Source organism: Apodemus sylvaticus, chromosome 13 (genome assembly GCF_947179515.1).
Source record: "Apodemus sylvaticus chromosome 13, mApoSyl1.1, whole genome shotgun sequence".
Lineage (NCBI taxonomy): Eukaryota > Metazoa > Chordata > Mammalia > Rodentia > Muridae > Apodemus > Apodemus sylvaticus.
In genome coordinates, this window is record NC_067484.1 from 93010947 (window position 1) to 93033102 (window position 22156).

At 45.1% G+C, this 22156-nt stretch overlaps 1 protein-coding gene across 2 annotated transcripts in view; it reads right to left on the reverse strand.

Annotated features, from left to right (window-relative positions):
- Lama3 (laminin subunit alpha 3) overlaps positions 1 to 22156 on the reverse strand; it is a 233592-nt gene that overhangs the window by 170585 nt on the left and 40851 nt on the right. For both annotated transcript variants that reach the window (XM_052155507.1, XM_052155506.1), the window contains exons 3-8: positions 10727 to 10844; positions 9776 to 9894; positions 8522 to 8692; positions 7488 to 7579; positions 3178 to 3293; positions 1042 to 1160 (exon numbers count right to left, since the gene is read on the reverse strand). In XM_052155507.1, coding sequence (XP_052011467.1) covers positions 1042 to 1160; positions 3178 to 3293; positions 7488 to 7579; positions 8522 to 8692; positions 9776 to 9894; positions 10727 to 10844 — 735 coding nt within the window. The remainder of the gene's footprint in view (positions 1 to 1041; positions 1161 to 3177; positions 3294 to 7487; positions 7580 to 8521; positions 8693 to 9775; positions 9895 to 10726; positions 10845 to 22156) is intronic.

Consider the following 22156-nt stretch of genomic DNA (forward strand, 5'->3'; position numbering starts at 1 on the left):
ACGCAACACTACCCTTTTGTATAATCTGATTTCCAGTGCTGCCTGCTCGTAAGATCCTAGTGGTGTAACATAGCATCAATCCAAGGTCCTCTTTGCTCTTAGTGTTCTGTGACTCAAGCAAGCGAGCTCTTGTCCCTCCGTCTTACTACCGATGACCAAGGCTATTTCCACTTCAGGCTCTCTCCACGTTATCTGCTCCAAATGATTTGAAAACAAACATTTCCATTTCTTGTAGATAAATTGCCAGTAGGGTTTATCACAGTGTAGGAAGGGGCATATTTCGTTGCATTTTACAAACCGTCGGGCCCTTGCTATAGCCGTGGTATACTATGTTATATTGCTATGGACAGTGGGTGGTATGCATAGTTGTTTCATGTCTCAAGCTTTTGAACATCTGCCATCTGGGTGAGAGGAGGAGATGCATCTCTGTGGGTGTGACTGTCGTTTCTGTCCTGACTGAAGCACTGCAGGCTTGGCCAGCAGTGTACTGGTCTTCACATACTTGGCCTTTGTAAGAGGCTGTTTCAGTATTGTGTGTAATTGGGGTCACTGTCATTACTCATCGTGGTTCCCGACCCGGATAGACTTACGGTTTGTGAATGTTCTCCCCATCTGCCACTTGCCTACTTGTTTCCTTTGGTGTCTTTGGTGAGCAGAAGTCTTTCATTTCGGCGAGATCTGATTTCTTCTTCTTCTGTGACTACAGCCTTCCATGATCATTTCCTCTGCTTCTGAACCTCACAGGGATTCTGTAATTTTTTTCTAAGCTACTTATAGCTCTAGCTTTACTTTACGTCTATGCTTAATAACAAATCAATTCCAAATATCTGAGTGGGGATTAAGGCTCAAGTTCTCCACATAAAATCTAGTTGTCTTAGGACCATTTATGAAAAGCCTTATACAAGTGGATTAAGAAGACCTTACAGACCGGTTGCTTTTGCACTTTCAAGTTCATCCCTTCTTGTAAGTGTGGAACTTGTTTAAAAATGGGCTTCATAAGGCCAAGGCCAAGGTTGCTGTCCACTTTAAGAGGCGACTCACCTGGCAGTTGATGCAGACCCCTCCACCTGTGTAGACGCCTTTGTTGTCCAAGCTGGCCTGCTGGCGCTCCACATCTGGGTCATAGTGACAGTCCACAGCATGCCCGTGGCAGTTACAGGCTGGAACAAAGCACTCTTGGTCAAGCTGTCATGCAACATTTAGTGAATCCCAGACAGGACCTCTGCTTGTGGCCTACAATAAAGTTTGTTCTGAAACACTGTGGAAAATTACAGGGAATTCTTTTACACGAATACTATGATATAATAGTATGTACTTTATAGCTCCTTCCATTTGATAGTAAGTGAAAGGTTTCTCTTTTTAAAAAGATGTATAATTATAGCAATAATGACTCTAATGCCAATCAGTCATGTACATAGACTACTGCCACTGCTGGTGCTGCCACAGACTGTCATCTGACTCTTTATATATTGTGAAATGTATTTATGTGAATTGTTGATTTAATCTACTCTCTAAGGTAGGTGCCACTAACCCCATACCACAGATAGGAAAACTGTGGTGATCCATAGCTACAAATTCATAAACAAGAGAGTACAAAGTCAGGCCTGTCTTTGATTCCAAATGCTACACTCTCAGCCAATGGTCTAAATTTTTAATTTCAGGTCTATGTATAATGTATATCTAATTGCAGATAAGTAACAATACCTTTGGCTGCCTATACATCCTATGAAGATGGGCTTGTATGTATTTTGTTATGGAACTTAGTTCGAGGCACACAGTGGCCCTCAACAAACCCTCGCTGTATTGACTTGAATTCCTACCTACGATGTTGAATGCCGCCAAGAGTGAAAGCAAAGAATTCACAGTGATTGTGGAAGAATGTCAACAAATACCTAAACCATCGGTCAAAAAGATCAGGGCATAAAATTAACCTGAGTAGTCAAAGCATGCCTAGCACAGCCACTAAGCTATGTGATTAAAATGTCCGTAACGGCTCAGTGATATGGTCTGAACATGTGATGTTTCTCAGAAGTTGACGTGACAGAACTCAGTTATCTACGTGAAGATGTCAGGAGGGGGCCTTCCTTCCTAAGTCGCTTTCGTTGGTGTTTGTATCGCAGTAAAACCACCACTTCCTCACATTCTACTACACCTGTTAAAACTTTCTACTTCTGCTAAAAAGCAGCTCTTGCTATTCCTCGTTTTCTTCTGGTCTCTCTCCTCCCTTCCACATGATTTAATCCATGACAGCGTCCTACTATGAGTCAGTGTCCCACTATGTGTTTAACCACTCTCTCTGCAGTCCATCTGATACCACACCCTAAGAAACAGCTGAGGTGGCTCTAAGGCACTTAAGATTTCTGGGCGTATGGCTCAGAGGCAGAGCATTTACTTAGTGTATAGGAAGGCCGACATGCTAAACCACTCAGCCCCCCCCAAACAGGAAAGCATCATGCGTGTTATTAAGGAGTCCTTTTTCTTCTTAGAATTGAATTCAGGATGCTTTCCCCTTAAGCCTGATATTTTCCCTGTGCCAGTTCCCTCTCGTCAGTGATTATATTTTCCATAGCTGAGATGCCTAAAGCCTACATATATTATTAAGTAGAGAGTCACAGACATAAACAGTTTGTATTTCAAACTGTATGTCCTGTCGGCAGCGCAGCAAAGGTGCAGCCTGTATTTCAAAGTGCTTTGCGCCAGCCCAGGAGTCGTCTGGACTCGTGTTGGCGATGAGATCGGTGAGATCGGCTTGCGGGTCACCACGCATGCTCCTTAGGTTCTTGTTAACCCCTGGTTTACCTGATAAAGGCTCTCAAGTGCAAACATGGACACAACAGCCAGTCATCACAATCTGCTGTCCTTACAACACTATTTATTATTAGTTTCTCTTCATCTTTTTACCGTTCTCAATCTACAAATTTAACATTCTCATAACCGTGTGTGTAGGAAAGTGTATAGCCCACCCCAGGGTCATAACCATGTGTGTAGGAAAGTGTATAGCTCACCCCAGGGTCCCCACTGACCCTGCTCTCAGCATCCACTGGAAGTCTGAAGCACTTAAGTAGGGTAAGGGGGGAATACCTTATATCAAACATAACTGAGTCTTTAAAGCTGACAGGATCCCGTTCTCTCTTTAGGAAGAGAGGAGAGGGCTCCTCTTCTTCACCCAGCACCCACCTTCACACTCATTGGGCTGCTCCTGTGCAGCGGGCCGCCAGCGCCTCTGATTGTAGCCTGCACAGCAGCGATTACACGTGTCCCCACAGGTGTGGTGCTGGCATTCACACCGGAACCTGAGCATAAAGGCAAAGAATATTTTGGTAACTGAAAAGTGGTGGTGGTAGTGGTATAGTGGGGTGGCATGGTGGTGTGGTAGTGTGGTAGTGTGGTAGTGTGGTGATGTGGTGGTAGTGGTGTGGTGGTGTGGTGGTATGGTGGCATGGTGGTAGTGGTGTGGTAGTGTAGTGATTGCAGTGTAGTGGTGTGGTGGTGTGGTAGTAGTGGTGGTAGTGGTGTGGTGGTGTGGTATGGTGGTGTGATGTGGTGGTAGTGGTGTGGTTGTAGTGGTGGTAGTGGTGTGGTGGTGGTTGTGGTGTGGTGGTTGTGGTGTGGTGGTTGTGGTTGTGGTTGTGGTGATAGTAGTGTGGTATGGTGGTATGGTGGTGGTTGTGGTTGTGGTGGTAGTGGTGTGGTGTGGTATGGTGGTGTGGTTGTGGTGGTGGTTGTGGTGTGGTGGTTGTGGTGGTGGTGTGGTGGTGGTTGTGGTGTGGTGGTATGTGGGACTGTGAAAGGCAGCCTGGTCCCCAGTTGCGCTAACGCTAGAAACCGCAGAGACCCTGAAGGGATGGTAGGAGTTTGCCTGTTCCTGGGCACCAGGCCCATACTAGCCGCAGCCCCCAAAGATTTGTGGCCATCAGTCATGTAAGAGCAATGTCCCAAGCCCCTCCACATGTAGAAGATGTGACCTAAAGTCATGTAGGCTCAAGACAGACCTCCATTTTAATGCGGTACCTAAAGGCCTGGTGGCTTCGCCAATAAGCCTTCCTTCCCAGACACTCCTCCCTGAAAAAGGTATTTAACTTGGGCCATTCTGGGAAGTAGGGTACAGTTTTACACACCCTCTTTCTGCCATGACAATAAATGCCTTAAGACCATGGACTGCCTCTTTTCATTGGGATCCACCACGGGGAGCCATGGAGGAGGCCTTTGTCTATAGAACCGCCGTCTAATCTCCTGTAGAAGGCCTCTCTGAGCTCCCAACAAAGCCACCTACCAAGCCCACCACTGTCAAGCCAAAGACTCCCCCATGGGACCAGCCAAAGCTCCCCCATCCTCCATCCCCCCCAGTCCTAGACTAGATCCAGCCTGCGGGGTAGAGGGGGACGGTGCCCCATTCCACTCTCAGCTCTTCCAAGGCATCCAGCAGCTCCTGGATGTCCAAGAGCCTGAGAGCCGCCCAGCCCTGTTTCCTTGCAGGCCCAGGGACGCCAGAGCCAGATCCGGCTGTCCTGCACCTCAGGCTGCGCTTCCCTACCCCCAGGGTGGTGTCCAAGGGCTTCCCTACAACCCACTGACAGCATGAGGTAAGCCCAGTCACTCCCCGCATCCTGCCTCCCCAGCGGCCATGCCCTGTGGCAGAGTGGACACGGGACCCCACAACCCTACAGTGGTGGTGGTATAGCATGAAACTCAGAGCAATCCTCCTGTCTTAGCATCCTGAGTTTGAAAAGCAGTTTGTCTTGGTTTGATTTAGATGTTTTGTTGGAGACTGGTTCTCATTTATCCCAGATGGACCTTGAACTGACTATGTAGCTGAGGAAGACCTTGAACTTGTGATACCTCCCAAGTGCTGAGATTACAGGTGTACGCAGCATGCCTGCTTTGAGGGTCCTGGGTTTATGTGGTACTAGAGCTCAAACCCAGAGATTCATGCTTGCTACAGGCATTCTCTACCAGCTGAGCTACATCCCCAGTGCCAGTGTAAAGTTTTTATTTGAACCAGTTGTTCCTGCTAGTCCAGCATGCAAGGTTATGAGATAAATCTCCAGCACTGAAATCAAAACCAAAACCTCTGTGATATATGACACACACACAATTGTTGGGTCATCTGGGACACAGTCACTGAGCGAATCCCAGACAGAACAAAGCGATTTGTATACATTCTGTCAGCCCCTTATCACCTCCATTGCACAGATGGAAACTAAGATACTCAGAGTAACATACTTGCCAAAGTGCAAATGCAGATAGCAGAGAACCAACCTTTGTTCCTGAAGTGCCAGTTCTTTCTCCCCGACCACAGTATGTTACAATAATTGAACAACACTGGGCACTGTGTTTGAAGGAAGACTCAAAACCACATGGAACAGGCTGCTGGCTGGGCCTCTCGAGAACCCACAACCCTTCTGTGAGAGGCAGCTGGAGGGTGGCATGACCAAAGAGTCACACTCCGGATAGAAGGTACCAGCCTTCTCCCTGCCCCACTGTCTGCAAAGGTGCTGACATGGATTTAACTGGCATGGCATGATGGCTGGAGACTGTTCATTTCAAAGGGCTAACAGTCTTTCTCTAATCCCAAATTACTGACACAGATTTTTATATTATGATTATATATATATAAATCATATAATTTTTTAATATTTTTATATTATGATTATAACACATAGCCGAGCAGTTATTAATCTATTCTAAACCTCTAATCCATCCTACCTCCCAGAAAAAAGTCCCCATGATATTTGTATTTTAATATTTATGTTTTTATTTTAATTTTTAATATTTATGTTTTAGCTCTCTCTGCTTCAGATGCTTTTCCTACGGTGACTTCTTTGGACCTCCCCTTTCCCCTCTTCTCTCTCCCCTCTCCCCTCTCCCCTCTCTCTTCCCCTAACCCCCACCCCTCTGCCCTGGCTGGCAGAAGTCCAGCCCTATTCTTTCTTCTGCTCAGCTATTGGCTGATCAGGTTTATTGACAAGTCAGAGAACAAATGAGGATATATGTTGACACAATCTTAAAACAGGAAGCACTTGAAGTAAACATTACCTAAAGCCATGTCTGGATTGCAACTAGCTATGGGAGCAGAGAAATCAGCATCTGGATTACACAAGGACAATCTTCACACCATGCACAATAACATTATGCCTACAGGAGACTACATGGGCTCTCAGCAGGAGAGGCAGACTCAGCTCAGTACCAATGAAATACTTGGCATATGTTGGCCAGAAAGAATATCTAAGTGCCATTGCTTGAGGAACTTGAGGTAGGGAACATTCATAGGGAAGTTCTGAGCGTAGCTGAGGAAGGAGCCTGGTGCCTGTCTGGTGGTGCTGACATGCGCAAGTCATGTGGTACTGATTCTCAATCTAAAGGTGAGGTAGCATTTGGTCTTGCATCTACTGTAAAAAATGTTTCAGACCTAGTCAAGAGATGCCTTTTCATGAGCATCTCCATCTTATGTCGTTCTAACAGCTACAATCATTTTCCTCTCAAACAACTGACTGTTTAGGTTATGATACAACAACATTCGAGCCTGGGCAGACTCCTGTTTATTTGAGTGCTTGAAAGTCCAGAATCAAAAGTGTAATTCTGTTGCTCTCCAGGCTGCGAGGTCAGGATGGTAAACACTCGTGATTAAAGCTGTTCTACATAGAACCAGTGTCGCTGATTGTCCACTGATGGACTTCCTCCATCCAGTCACTGGGTCGCCTCAAGCAGAGGATGGTTTCCTGTTCATACATGCAGATTATCACCACTGTCCTCCTCCTATCAGCAGGATTTAAATGAGACTGAATGCTATTTGACTAAGTCAACACCTCTTTAAGGGCAACCATGAAAGCTTTTCTGTGGGGGGAGTGGGCGTGGGAAGTGCTCGTGATCAGCCAAACCCTAATGTGCCAGTCCCACCTGGAGGAACCATCAAGCTTGGCAGAAACCCCAGATAAATTACATTCACAGTCAGGGGCTGGAGAGCCGGCTCCGCATGGGCTACTCTTCTAGAGGGCCTGGGTTAGGTTCCCAGCATCCACCATAACTGTCTATAACTCCAGTCCCGAGGGATTCAGTGCCCTCTTCTGGCCTCCTCAGGCACTGGGCATATATGCAGGTAAAACATTCATTCACAAAAGAAAATTAAAAATAATATTTTTAAAAATTAAAAAAATACATGCAAAATCAAACTGAAGCTAGAAATTGTTAGTGACCGGCATGTTTGGGGATTTAGTAGCAGCCTTCCATATTACCTATAGGGTGCTATGATTGGTTAATCATGTCTGCTGTAGACCCACTGGTAGTCTGTGGAGGAAAAGGAAGAGCTAGACTACAGGGAATTCTCACACACACACACACACACACACACACACACACACCACCTTGCTGTGGATTCTGAAACATTCCTGCTGAGGTCTGGAACCTAGAGTCTTTAACAGGGTGTGAGCATCCTCGGGAACAATTAGGGTCATTCATAGCGAGGTGAGGAGAGGCCTGGCCACACTTACTGCTTTTCAGGGTTGTCAGCGCTGCACGTGTCTGCATGGCCGTGGCAAACACACCGCCCACCAACGCTAATGTCCTTTATGCTGTAATAATACTGCAGGACAGAAAACAAAAGCATCAGCACAACACGGATGTATTCTTACAACTTTGACCCACGTGCAGAAGACTGGGCTTGGCTTTTCCCTGTTCTAGGCTCTTGTCATTTCTCCTTGACATCAACACAAATGGGACCACGTTCACTTGTGCCTTGTCTTACAAAGTGAATGCATTCATCAACCAATCTTAGTTTTTAGAAGCCTTCAGAATTTGTCCATTAAAATAGTCAAATGCTTTAAATGTATGGAGAAAATTTTCTAAAATGAGATGATGCAAGTGTCTTAAGTTTGTTCACATATTAAGCATACATATTTACCAAAAATGAATTTTGTCTCTACTATATGCAAACTTCCCCTCCAGGGTGTAGGAAAGGAGAAATATTTTTTGAAAAATATTTGTATAGATCGAAATATCCAAAATGTTGGGCAGATTCACCTCTAGAAGGAGCCACCAGCAGTTGGCAGTTGTTGGAACCTTCTTAGTTCATGTTCAAAAGGCTAAAGTTCAAACTCCCAAAGACCAGCCAGAGTCAGCTACAGTCCCAGTGATGGAGGCTCAGCTGCTAAATCAGACCACACACACACACACACCACACATACACACACATGCTCAAGACATTTCAATGTTTCTTTTCTTTGAGACTGAACCCAGGTTCCTACTACTGAGCTTAGATAAATGGCTAAGGCTTTCCTCAGACAGACTCGTTTTGCAGGCTAATGAGGCCTTGTATTTGCAATCCTCCTGCATCAGCTTCTCTAGCTGCTGGGACTACAGGCTTACACCACCGGCCTGGTGTGTCTCTTTTCTGCAAATAGCTATATCTATTTTAGACAGAAACTACCCCTCTGCCTAAGTATCACTGGCTGGGAAAGGTGTTTGGAAGAATTTAACTTATTTGGCAAACAAAACAAGCAATAAAATGAAGGTGCCCAGGACTCACCCGACGCGTGACAGTGGGGTCTCGCTCTGCCTTGGAAATAAGATGCCCGAGCAGGGTGTTGGTTCTCAGAAACCGCAAGCGGATATTTGTTGCCTTAGTAAACTCCCTCAGGGTGTCAGAGAAAGCAAATTTTTTTGCACCTGGACGACCATTTATCAAGGATACAACAATCTAAAAACAAAAAATAAAAAAAAGAAGAAGGAAAGGAAAGGAAAAAAGGCACGCCAAAGGAAAAGCCTTTGCTCAAAATGTAGCCACAAAACACTAAAAACATGCTCCCAAAGCACCTGGTTCTCAAAGGTGCACCTGGGTGAGCTGGGGTGGTCTGGCATCTAGTCAGAACACTGTTCGTAGTTCTTGGTTCTGCATTTAAATCTAGTCTCTGTGAAGTTGTTGCTTCCTCAAACCTCTCTTCTATCAGGTGGCCATGGAGGGGAAACTACAAAATGTTGGAGAACTATGGTTATGTCTATAAACACAGAGAAATGATTCTGTCCAGTCAATTTGAGGAAACAAGGCTGACATAATCAATGGAACAGTGGCTCTCAACCTTCCTAATGCTGCAGCACTTTATGCAGTTCTTCACGTTGTGGTGACCCCAACCATACAATTATTCATTTGCTACTTTACAACTGTAATTGTGCTGCTGTTAGGAAGCACAATGGAAGTGTCTAATATGCAGCCCCTGTGAAAAGGTCATGTGACCCTGGGGTCGTGACCCACAGGTTGAGAACCTTTGATCTAAATGCCATGGACAAGAACAAATGGTCTGGGGATTCATGCTTCTTCAGCTGATGAGATCCCAGCCTTGATGCATTGAAACATAAGCTGCTCACCAGCCAGACAGTACTGGATAGAGCTACTTGAGTAAGATCTCACACTACTAAGGAGAGTTGATTTGAAAGTCTGTTCATATTCCTATATTCACCATTTCCATAGAGTTCTACCCTGACTGTCCCCACCTCTGTCCACCTCCATGAGGGCTTAGTGCTGCTGCTTGATACCGGCACCCCCACCCCCACCCCCACCCCCACATCCCCACACCTCCTTAGTCTCGCTGGAAACATGAAGAGGTGGGAGCGTTCAACCCCACTTACCAGTGACCCACCCACCTTCTAAGTCTGTCACCAGAACTCTGAGTTCTGTGGACCTTGGATCCCAAACCCTAATTTCCTGGGAAGAACTCAGGGCTCCAAACAGAACTTCCAACCCGTTCTTGAGTCTTTGGCGTTACAGCCTCCCAAAGCTGTTTACCTCGCCATTTTCCAGAGGCACGATACGGGAATACTCCGTGACACAGAGCACCTGGTCATCCTGGGTGACAGCCATGTTTGCTTCTTGCCCAAACTGTTCTACACAATCTCCTCTAGAATCTAGGAAGGAAATAATTGAAGATTATCAAATAGAACCTCACTTTCTCCTAGGCCACTTCGGATGCCTTGTGTTTCCCTAAGAGAGAAGAACCTAGAATTCCTGTGCTTCTAGATGGAGGCTTAGGATAAAGATTTTGTTCATGAAAGAGAACTACCCACTGTTTCCGTTTACGTGCCCTTCAGGAACCACAGTTGAAGATATGTTATTAACTCGTCATGTCTCAAGTAAGCAAAATCGCTGCTCACCTTGAGTCACCGTGGGGTCCTGAGACACTTACATAGTTCAACAGCAAAGATAACAGATTCAGAATAAGTAACATGGAGCCCAGGATTCAGAAGGCTGGGAGTTTGTTCCTCACCCCTCATCAAAGGAGAGCGTAAGCCGCAGCTCACTCACAGGCACCTCCCACCAGTTGGAGTTTTAAAAAAAAATTGTTTTTTTTTGTTTGTTTGTTTGTTTTTTTGAGACAGGGATTCTCTGCATAGCCCTGGCTGTCCTGGAACTTTCTCTGTAGACCGCTGGCCTTGAACTCAGAAATCCACCTGTCTCTGCCTCCCAAGTGCTAGGATTAAAGGCGTGCACCACCACTGCCTGGTTTGGAGCAATTATTTTTGCTCCTTTGATTATTATCAAAGGAGTTGTGACCTTCATTCTGCACGTGGGATCCTTAGATATACATGACTGAGAAATTGGGCTCTTTTGAGAACAACTTACGAGGTCCAAGCCCTACCAAGTCACACTAAGACACCTTTTTAGAAAACTAAATCCATAGTCTTAAACAGTTCCAGATAATCAAAGGTCCCTCATAGCATAGAAGACAAGATTACTTACGAGCAAAATACTGCCATGGTGAGTAGGTGCTTCCAAAGTCTACGGATCTTTCCAGGACCCAAAGATCAGGGCGGGGAGAGTTCGCAAATTTGATTAAGATATAAGCCACGTGGAAGAGCTAGAAAAGCAAGAGAGATACAGTTTGTCAGGGCTGAGAGTATAGCTAAGTGGTAGAGCACTTGCCTAGCATGCAGAAGGCCTTAGGTTCAATTCCCGGAACCACCAAAACCAAAAAGATTTAAGTCATGTTGTCCATGGCTTTGACTATTTCTATAGGACCTTGATTCCCAAGGCTACAAGATGTAGATCTTGTTTCTACCTACATGGTGGACATATTTGCCCAGGAGCAGTTTTTCTAGCTCATTATTCTCAAAATCAACCATTTTCCTTCTCTTCTAAGGCCAAGTGGTCACTGGTCACACTGGTCCATCTTAACCGTATCTGATCTCTGAATGTCAACCAGTCATTCACGTCAATACATCAGAAGCCTGGTGGCAAGCACTAAGAATGTTGTGCTAAGTCCCTTGTGGAGCAGCAGAACAGCGCAGAGCTTCTCTTAGGAGTGCCAGAGCCTGCGGCTCCAGGTGTTGGAAGGATCAGAGCTGCAGCCTGAGACTTAAGCAGCTGTTGTGGGGTGGAGCCTCCTCCCCAGGGCCACCTACACTGCCATCCTAGGTTCCCAGCTACTTTCCCTACGACCAATATTTTTGTTTATTCTCATTCTTTGCCTACGACTAGAGTGACACAAACACAGAAAAACGAAGCTGGGTTCTGGTCCTGCTCTCTTCACCTCTAATTCTTAAACTGCAAAGTATAGCTCAGGAACACCCAGCATTTCTTGTGGTTTTCTCCCCTCTCTCCTTCCTCAAAAAGTATCTGCTTTGCAATTTGAGTTCTAAGTTATATAGCCAGGTCACCAAATTGATGATTTTATATCCAAAATTTCAACCAAGAATCAAAAATGTTGGGGCGGCAGTTGTCATGTCATTCTTGTCTGTAGTCCCTAGGCAATGCAGTGTGCAATGAGTGCTTACATCAGTTAGATACTAGAACTCATCCATAGATTATAGAAGAGGATGTGCATAAGTTACAGTCAAGTGCAGCATTCTACACAAGGGACTTGCGTTCCTGAGGGATACAGAGGACAGAGGAAAACAGGACAGCCAACCCTGGGGATACAGAGGGATAAGGGCAGAGCAGAGACTTAAGACAGCCCCTGTTCTCCAGCCCCCTGGCCCCACTGCATCCCAAGTGACAGATTCCTAGTGACTTTCTGAGCAGAGTGGCCCACTGACATTTGTCCACTGGAACCAGGAGTACAATGAACTCATCTGCTCAGGGAGAAGAGAAGACTCAGACCCTGTGGGGTCCTCTTTCCTGGAGAAAAAATACTAAGAAAGAAGGGGTGGGGTATAACTTAATATACATGCAAGGCCTTGGCTCTATCTCTGGGAACAAAATATTGATAACAATAACAACAATAAAATTTTTAACCATTTTCCACATAGAATAGTAGAAACTGTATGTGTATATGTGTCTGTATATCTGTGTATGTGTATGTGATGTGAATTCAAATCTGAGAAATATTTTTTAAAGATTTATTACACGTAAGTACACTGTAGCTGTCTTCAGACACCAGAAGAGGTGTCAGATCTCATTATAGATGGTTGTGAGTCACCATGTGGTTGCTGGGATTTGAACTCAGGACCTTCAGAAGAACAGTCAGAACAGTCAGTGCTCATAACCGCTGAGCCATCTCTCCAGCCCAAATCTGAGAAATATTATCTAATATTAATATTTTGAACTCTAAATTAGAAGCCCAAACATTTATATAAAATTTGTTCATTTTTTGGACTTCAAACTCCTTTATCCTTTAAAAAATTATAGAAGACTCCCCCAAAATCTTTTATGTTGACTCGTATGTTGACATATACCATATTAATAATGAAAGTTGAGACATTTAGGGCATATATATGATTATTCATTTAAAGTAGGAACCCTACTCTGTAGGCAGCCCTGAGTGAGTAACGCCCTGAATGGAGATGTGCTGGGGACATAGGCCAGAGCACCATGAGGACCAAAGCCTCAGACCCATGGGAAGAGAGCAAACCCTCCCCTACCACTCACCCCGCCACTCACACCCCTCCCTGGAGGCTCAGAGAGAAGCGGCAAAGCCCTCATCCTGGATCCAAGCGTGGGTGTGGTTAGTGTGTGCAGAAACATTGCCTTAGCTCTCTTCCCCGCAGTGTTTGGGGCTTGAAGACTTCTCCTTGAAGACGGGTGCTGCTCCTGCCTAGGTTAGCCACACCTGCCTCCTCGGTCCAGCTGTCTGGCCTGTTCATCTGCATGCAGCAACTGCACCTCTGTTCAACTCTACACAATAAGCGTGCTGGGCGCCCAGGGTGCTGCAGTTTCTCCCGAGGAGATGCCTGCTCAACCCCGGCTTTTCTGTGTCTTCTTCTTTCCCTCACAGGCCCCATCAGGTCTGACCCTAGAGCGGTGATGAAGATAAATGCTGTATGGTTACGAGAAATTATCTTTTCTAACAAGAACATTAGCAGTGCTCTGTTTCTGCAAATCCTTTTGACTGACAGATGGGTAAATGAATAGGTTTTCCTATCTGCCTCTGTATTCTATCTCTACTGACATATTTTGGTTTGGGTGAAATATTTGAAAAAGATTTTACCCCAGTTAGATCTTTAATGGTAAAAATGAGGTTCTTGGGGTTTATGGATCTCCCAAAAGGACCGGGGCTCAGGGGCACACCACAGGCTCTCACCAGACTCTGAGAGACACCATTCCCTTATAGAGTCTACCTTTCATGGTAAGAAGCCATTTTTCTATTTCTCTGAGGGAAGAAAGATTGTCATAGCAGCAACTGACAGCTCTAAGTCCCAGCTAGCTCTGTCCCGTTCAACCTTGTGCTTTATAGTTTTGGAAATAATACTTACCAGGCTATGAGTATAACCCAACTGTCTACCATTGCTCAGGGGAAAGTCCTGCTTGATACAGAAACACCAGAATTACAAGGCAGTCTGAGCACCATAAAGCAACAGCTAAAAGTAGAAATAGAGGTTTCCAAAGACCCACACCATGATTGCATGGTGAGATGATTTATGGGAAATTCGAGAACTCCTATTTGGAAAGCTGTAACAAATATAGATCTTTCCAACTGCTTATATACCTGTTTCAGTCTGTCAAAAAGCACATGTAGGTATGAGAATAAGATAAATGATAATGAAGCATTTTGAATGCAAGAATCTTTCTAAGCATGCTTTATCTCTCCCACCAAACTCTCACAGAGATAGTTGCTACAATATAGTCAGTAGAGTATAATTAGTGACCACTGCCTCCTAAGCTTAGTGCATCTGGCTTCAAGGTGATACTCCATTCTTCTGAAACACTGCAGTTACAGAAAATCCCCAGTGAGAGCTCGAGATGGCACTTGGGTGTAGGAAGCCATGGCTTCGAGCCCCAGTGCCACGTAAACCAAGAGGCAGGAGAGGCAGGAGCTCAAGGTCATCCTTGGCTACATGAAGTTTGAAGCCAGCCTGGGCTACATGAGACACACTGTTGGGAAGGGAGAGGCAATAGACATGGGAAGGAGAAGAACATCCCAGTAAGCAGATTGGGTGCCCACTGGCTTGTTCTGTGAACCTATTACCTGGATCTAACTTAACGAACATACTAAGTCTGTCCACCATCAACACCAAGCAGACAGGATATTCCACTTTAAAAAGTGTCCCTTCTGTTTTTGTTGAGGACCTGATTCTGAGGTTCCTTAACCACACGTGCATGTGCTCTGGTGACAGGCAGGCTGCACTCGGTTCTCATTCCACTCGTTTGAATGAATCTACCATGGCTTGGTGGACCTAACCCCGCCACAGTGGAAATCTGCTGCCCTCTCTCGCCCAGTGCTCTAGTTCAGCAGCAAGTGCCCTCTGACACAGGCACTTGCGAGTGTTGGTGCCCAGTAGTGAGTGGTCTCTGAGTGCTCACGACCTGAATCAGGCATGGGAAGCAGACATGACTGCAGACAAGGTCTGCTTTCTCCTGACTGACCATGGTATAAGCTCTTAACTGGCTGTTTCTGTTAGACAGCTTACTCTCTTAAGATTGGTCTCCTACCACTGAAAATACTTCAAAGCACACACATCAGCCTTGAGACTCACGGATAAAAACAGACAGCGTGGGGCAGAGAGGAGCCAGGGAACCGGGGAGCAAAGGGAATTGTTGAGTAAGTATTTGATGGGCAAAGATAAGGGGTGGGAGAGAGATGGCAAAAATAGTAGACTTGTAATCTCCTCTCAAATGCTTTTGTAATAAATCAAAGCTGGCTTGGCTCTACTTAAGCAGGTCCAGGGTAGCCTTTTAAATAAAGCTTTGATAAAGCAGATAAGATACTTAAAAGGGCTTTATACTTCAAAGGGTTTCAGGGTGAGTGGAGGAGCTAAGGCAGGAAGCTGGCCCAGGTCTCTCTCAAAGTCACTGAAAACACAGTCTGCCTCAGTCAGTCACTCACTCAGCTCAGGGCCTCCCTGAACTGAGCATGCGTTACGAATGGTTAGAAGTTGCTATGAACAGAATAACACGTGGATATATGAATGAATGTATGTATTAACCAATGAAAGCAAAGACTTGTTTCTGCTGCTGTGTTCAGGAGGCAGACATTAGCAGGCAAACAGCTACAGAGCGGACCCCAAGAGCGTCATACCTGGGTACTTACATAATGACTAAATATATTGATTTAATAAGTGAATTTAATCAGTATATTGTTCCAAAAAGAAGCATTTTAATAATTGTTTTCCCTGATGCTTTACTTTGAACAGTCTGCAAACCTACTGAAGATCTCAAAAAATAGTGTAAAGGCTGCCCATCTGTCTTTCACTTAGGTGCATCAGTTGTTCATGTTTCACACATGCACACACACACACACACACACACACACACACACACACGCACACGCACGCACGCACGCGCACGCGCGCACATGTGCACACGAACAGGAGTCTGCTTCTTTGAAAGTAAAAGACTTCATGACACTTGCTGCTAAATGCTTCAGCGTGTATCTCCCCCAAACATGGACATTTTCATAAACTTATTGTTTTCAGGACTGCTCCAGCTTCATTTTTGCTGCAAGGATAAAATGTCTAAAGAAGCCCCACCCTGCTGCCATGGTTGTGTCTTCCCCAACAGTGACATTTCAGACAAGTCACTGTACTCTGACCAGAACGTTCTCTGGTCTGGCCTCTCTCTTATCAGAAAGGCATGTTTGGTCAAGTTCTAAGAACACACACTCTGAGCTTCCTGCTGGCTCCCAGAAGAGACTGCTTACTGGGAAAGAGGTAAGGTATAGATCGTTCCAGAAACTGTCCAGACAGGATTCAACCGTGGTAAGTGGCCACCAACCCTAGCAGCATCTCTCTCTGAGAGGATCCCATTGCACTGTGGATGAGGACAGGCCACAAGAGGCTTTCTGGGAGTTTTGATAAAACCTCTCACAAGTCCTCTTCTACCGGGGAGGGTGTTCTATCTTTCATTCCACATGGCAACATGCAGAGTAGAAAACCCGCCCTAAGCCTCCCTGCACTCTGTCTAAGCAATGAAGATCTGAATTAGCAGGAAGACAGGATAATGACGCAGTAGGAACTGACTTGTAGTTAGCGTAAACAGGCCTAGTAGACTACTGCATATTAAAGTGACACAGACAAGGACAGTCACATTAAAGTGACACAGACAAGGACACAGTCTGAATGTTTCCCATGAAGAAATGATGTTTGAGAAGATAGATATGTGTATCCCAACTTGAACATAGCACAGTGTATATAATACATGCCCATATATGTGACTACATATAACTCTGTAAATGTGTTTATATGTCAGTTTGATTTTTTTTTGAAAAACAGTACAAAAGCCTGAGAAATCAAAATAAAAAGCCAAAACTTAGTCTAAATATTGGGACTTGGTCTGCTATGATCGCCTTGGTCTCTAACCCAATGTTTTTCTTTTTAATTGGAACAGAATTGTTCTTTAATCAGAACAGCTGAAGGATATCTGTCTTTCCTCTGGAGTGGACACACAGGTCAGTAACAAAGTGCTTGTCTGTCATGCTCTGAGTTCGGTTCCCCCTACCAGCATACACACAAAATAAAGCAGAAGAAATGGGTCACTGGGCATAGTGGCACATGCCTGCAAATCCATCACTCATCAGGCAAAGGCAGGCGACTTGAGACCAGCCAACTATGGAGACAGAAAGCAACTAGAAAGGCTTGGGTCACCAATAACTTAGAAGAGAATAGGCGGGGCAGTGGTGGCGCATGCCTGTAATTCAAGCACTCTGGGAGTCAGAGGCAAGCAGATTTCTGAGTTTGAGGCCAGCCTGGTCTACAAAGTGAGTTCCAGGACAGCCAGAGCTATACAGAGAAACCCTGTCTTGGAAAAAAAAATCCAAAAATAGAAAGAAAGAAAGAAAGAAAGAAAGAAAGAAAGAAAGAAAGAAAGAAAGAAAGAAAGAAAGAAAGAAAGAAAGAAAGAAAGGAGGGAGGGAGGGAGGGAGGGAGGGAGGGAGGGAGGGAGGGAGGGAGGGAGGGAAGGAAGGAAGGAAAGAAAGAAGGAAAGAAGGAAAGAAGGAAGAAAATAGAAGAGAATAATCAACAAGAAGAAAATGGAAGCCTTACATCTAAATACTGTACTGGGGAGCTGAGGAGATGGCTCAGACAGTCAATGCCTATTGCACAAGGATGAGGACCTAAACTCAGATTCCCAGTACCCATGTAAGAGTCATCCATGTATGTGCAGATCAATAGCCTTAGAGCTACATGGAGGCAGGGCAGAGACAGAAGGATCCTGGAGCTCCCTGGCCAGTCAGTCAGTCAGTGAGCTCAGGGAGCAGTGAAAGCTAACTTCATATCTATCATCAGTACCCCTGTAAGAGTCAGGCATGAGCATCACTAACCACAGAACTGAAGGCAAGAAAGAAAAGAAGGGTTCCCAGAGCTCTCCAGCTGGCCAGATTAGCCAATCAGTGAGCTCAGAGTTCATGAAGAGACCCTGCCTCAAAAGATGAAGTAGAAAAAAACTGATAGTGGAAGACATGCAACATTTCCCAATGTACTCCATGAATGTACACACACACACACACACACACAAGCATACACACATACAGACACTCGTACACACATGCACACACATGAGCATACACATATACAAACACAAACACCATGAGCATGCATACATATATATACACATACACGCATGTGCACACATACTCACATGAGCATACACACATACAGACACTCACACACATGCACACACATGAGCATACACATATACAGACACAAACACAAACACCATGAGCATGCATACATACATACACACCCACATACATGTACACACACTCACATGAGCATACACACATTCAGACACTCACACAAACAGGCACACACACAAACATTCACACATACACACACAAACACACATGAGCATATATACATACATACAAAAAGAAAAAACATTTCATATTGACAATTTTTAACATATGAGGGTTGCTGACAGCTTAGAACATGATTTATAGTCCTTATGAATTTAGTCATTATTCCCTCAAAGTGTAAACTTGAGCCCATACTGCTATTGGAGAACATTTCTGCACCAACCAACATTTGCAAATAGATTTGGTAGTAATTATGAATTAGATGAAGCCCTGTGATGGTTTATATATACTTGGTCCAGGGAGTGGCAGTATTTGAAGGTGTGGCCATGTTGGAGTAGTTGTGTCTCTGAGGGCATGGTCTTTACGACCCTATTCCTAGCTGCCTGGAAGCCAGTCTTCCACTAGCAGCCTTCAGATGAAGATGTAGAATTCTCAGCTCCTCCTGCACCATGCCTGCCTGGATGCTGCCATGTTCCTGCCTTGATGATAATGGACTGAACCTCTGAACCTGGAAGCCAGCCCCAATTAAATGTTGTCCTTATTATGTTGCCTTGGCCATGGTGTCTGTTCACAGCAGTAAAAACCCTAAGATAAGCTCCATAAAACTTAGTTTAGTGGATTGAATGAGAAATGTCCCCCATAGGCTCATGTGTTTAAACACTCGGTTTCCTATTGGTGGCGCTGTTTGGCAAGGATGTAGAAGTTTTTTCGGGTCCAACCTCACAGGAGAAGGTTCATCACAGGCAGAGGGCTTAGAGAGTTTACAGTGTTGCTGAACTTCTGGTTTGCTTTTAGTTTCTGTTTGTGTTCCTCCTCTGGAACCACAACTCAAACATTTCCTTAAGTTGCCTTTGGTCATGGTATTCTACCACAGCAATCAAACATAACTAGCACACACAGAATCTCTGAGCCCCATCCTATAGTAAGTCTTGTGCTTTTTCCTACCCTCTAGTGACTTTCAACTGTCAGGGAGGATTGTGTCTGGATCCTGACTCCCCTTATAAAACCCCATTTGTTCATGCTTAACTAGTATTTTGCTAATTTACATGGAAGTCAATACAACATTTGACTCACTCATTGAACTACGCTGCCTGAGAACGTACCTGGCAAATCATGACAAAGGGAAATGGCATTGCCATGTTTACACAAGGCAAAGAGAACCAACCGAACTTTACTTGCTACCAGTAAATTCTCCAAATCCTTCTTTAATTGGCCAATCTTATTCTTTATGGGATAGTAACACATTTAATTAGTAATAGGATGCAAAATGACAACATAATAAATGTGTGCTGCTTCGACTCAGTAGGACTTGCAGCAGGAGTAACAGCAATAGTAGTAACTATTTTTGTAGCACTGAGGGTTAAAGACAGGACTTCACACAAGCACCCTCCCACTGAGACACACCCCCAGCCTACAATTCAGAACAACTGGAATAAGCTAATCCTCAGCTATCACCCAAAATGCTATTTATCTTTCTATCCAGCCGAGACAATGCATTCTCTATCACCGTCTCCCTGCCTCCCCTCTTTACACCTCTGTCTTTCTCCTCCTGATGTATAAGGGATTAGTGAGTCACTTACTCAAGAGTAACGTGGTCACTGTAAATAAGTGTGTCCACATCAGAGCGCCTCAATATGCGAAGGAGATGAAGGGTCTGGGGATAGCTCAAGTGCTTCAAAGTTTTCTGACTACAGCTGTGTATTTCTAGAGGGCATAATGGAAGCTCTGGGTGCTAGCTCAGTGCTTTCAGGTTTTTGCTTTTTTGTTTTGTTTTGTTTTGTTGTTTTTGAGAACCAGCTGTCACATGAAGTGTGACTTCAAACCAGTCAGCTAGAGAACAAACATTCTTAGAACATCCTGTGACCTTTACTGTCTTTACTTCTTGAATACAAACCCCAAGAGAGTAGTAGGTCAGTTTCAAATACAATAAAGGAGACTCATTCAGTTCATTTATTTGAGGGGGGGGTCACATTCTTGTTTAGTCCAGGATGGCCTTGAACTCTTGAACTCTCTGCTTGTCTGTACCTCCCAAGTGCTAGGATTGCAGATGTATGCCACAAGAGGTCCTGTTGCTTGGTCACAATAACAAACCCTACAGTAGCATTCACCTGGCCTCTGAGAAAGACTACAGGCAAGCGCTGGGAATCGCAGGCTGACCTCCAGGGGTGTGGGCTCCACACAGGCTCTCTCAGCAACTACCCAGAGTCTAGTAGAGAGGGGACGAAGTCCAGACATTTGTCTTTCCCCTGTTTGACTTTTGGGAAGCTGAATGTCCTTCCTGCCACCTGAATGTGTCTGTGAGCAAACTGTGACTCCTACTTTAAATGGTTCAGCTGCCAGTTTTCCCAGCTCCCCTACAAGGAAGACAGCTGGACCCATGTCTGCACCAAGATCTCCTTCTGAGACTTTGCATCTAGAGCAAGGTACACAAAAAGGCAGAGATGCTAAAAGATCCAAAGAGTCTTTCCAGAAGTAGGGCAGATAGCAGCGCTGTCTGGCTTCTGGGGACGATGTCTGATCCCAGCAGGAACCTACAGAGCCCAGGGTCCAGACCCAGGGCTAAGCAAGTGATCAGGATAAGGAGCAGCAGACAGCATCCGGTCTCAGCAGTGATCCTGAAGATGGACTCCAAGCTGTCTGCAGAGGTTCCGACTGTGCAGCTTCCTGGGTCCTAACCCTGATTCTCTTTGTTTTGCGGAATCTCGGGAATCTCTGCTTCCTCCACTCTTGAAAGCTATTTTTTTCTCTTTTACCAGTAACATCAAAACTACACACAGACACACAGACACACATACATGCACGCTCTCATATATTCTCTTACTTACACAAATCTGATTACAGTAATATCTGCACACTAGCCTTGCTTCTCTCTGGACCAGAGGAGGTAGAACTGCCTTTCCAAAGCCATCCCATGGGCTATGCTTTACTATCACTCTCTTGGCCTCCTACTGCATCCATACCATTAGCTTTTAAATGGGTCTATCATTTCAAAAGAGAAAACCATCTTCCATCCACACGGCTTTCTCTCCCCACCCTTGCATCCTGTCCCACTCAGGTAGCTTCAGATGGCCAAGAACCAGCTCATTCCCCTCCACCTCCCTTCATGTCAGTTCCATAGTCCAGCACTGACAACCATTTCTTCCTCCAGCCAACTTCTCACATAAACACTACAGCTGTGTACCCAGTGTCTACTTGATAGCTCACTTAGCTTTGTTGGCATGGAGGTCTCCAGAGAAACCAGGAATGTTAAGCACATAGGATTGTCTTCCCAATGGGAAAGATGAAAAACCCTGTCCTTCCATCCAGAAAGCTGAGAATTGGAAGTGATTAATAGCCTGATGATCTGTGTTATCCATTGGATCAAGTCCTCCTACAACCAGGACTGGAGGTGGGTAGTAATCTAAATGACTCTTAGAGCCAGAGGCTCCCCCAAGCTCCCACAACCAGGACCAGAGATGGGAAATAACCAGATGACCGTTATGTTGTCTGAATGCCTGAGACCAAGCCAGATCCTTGGGTCCTTAAGCTCATTCAGGCCGCATATCTCAAGAACCCATCTTCTTGGAAGAAATAACACCTTGAGCTGAGAATATAATTGCACATCCTTGTTCAAAGGGGACTGTATCACTCCAGAAAAGTTTTTTTCCTAAATTATGCTGGGTGTAAATGCATTGGGAATAGCCCGCCTACTCTTAGACTCCCTGCAGTCTAATCCAGGTTGAGGAGGTAAAGTTTTATTCTTATCTCTTTGTGTGGTTTGCTTCCCTGTATGATGCCTGCGCAGACCTCCTCAGAACCTCACTTCCCCCTCAACTCAAACTGACCCCAACTGAAGCCTGACCTCAGCCCCCAAGATGTCTGCCAACCCTACCCAACTGTCAGGTCTCAGCTGAGCCTTGCTTTCTGATTCAATGTCTGCATCTTGTGCTTCAAAGAGTACTGTGCAAAAAAAAAAAAGACATCACAAAACAACTAAATAAATATTCACCTGGAGAATGGGG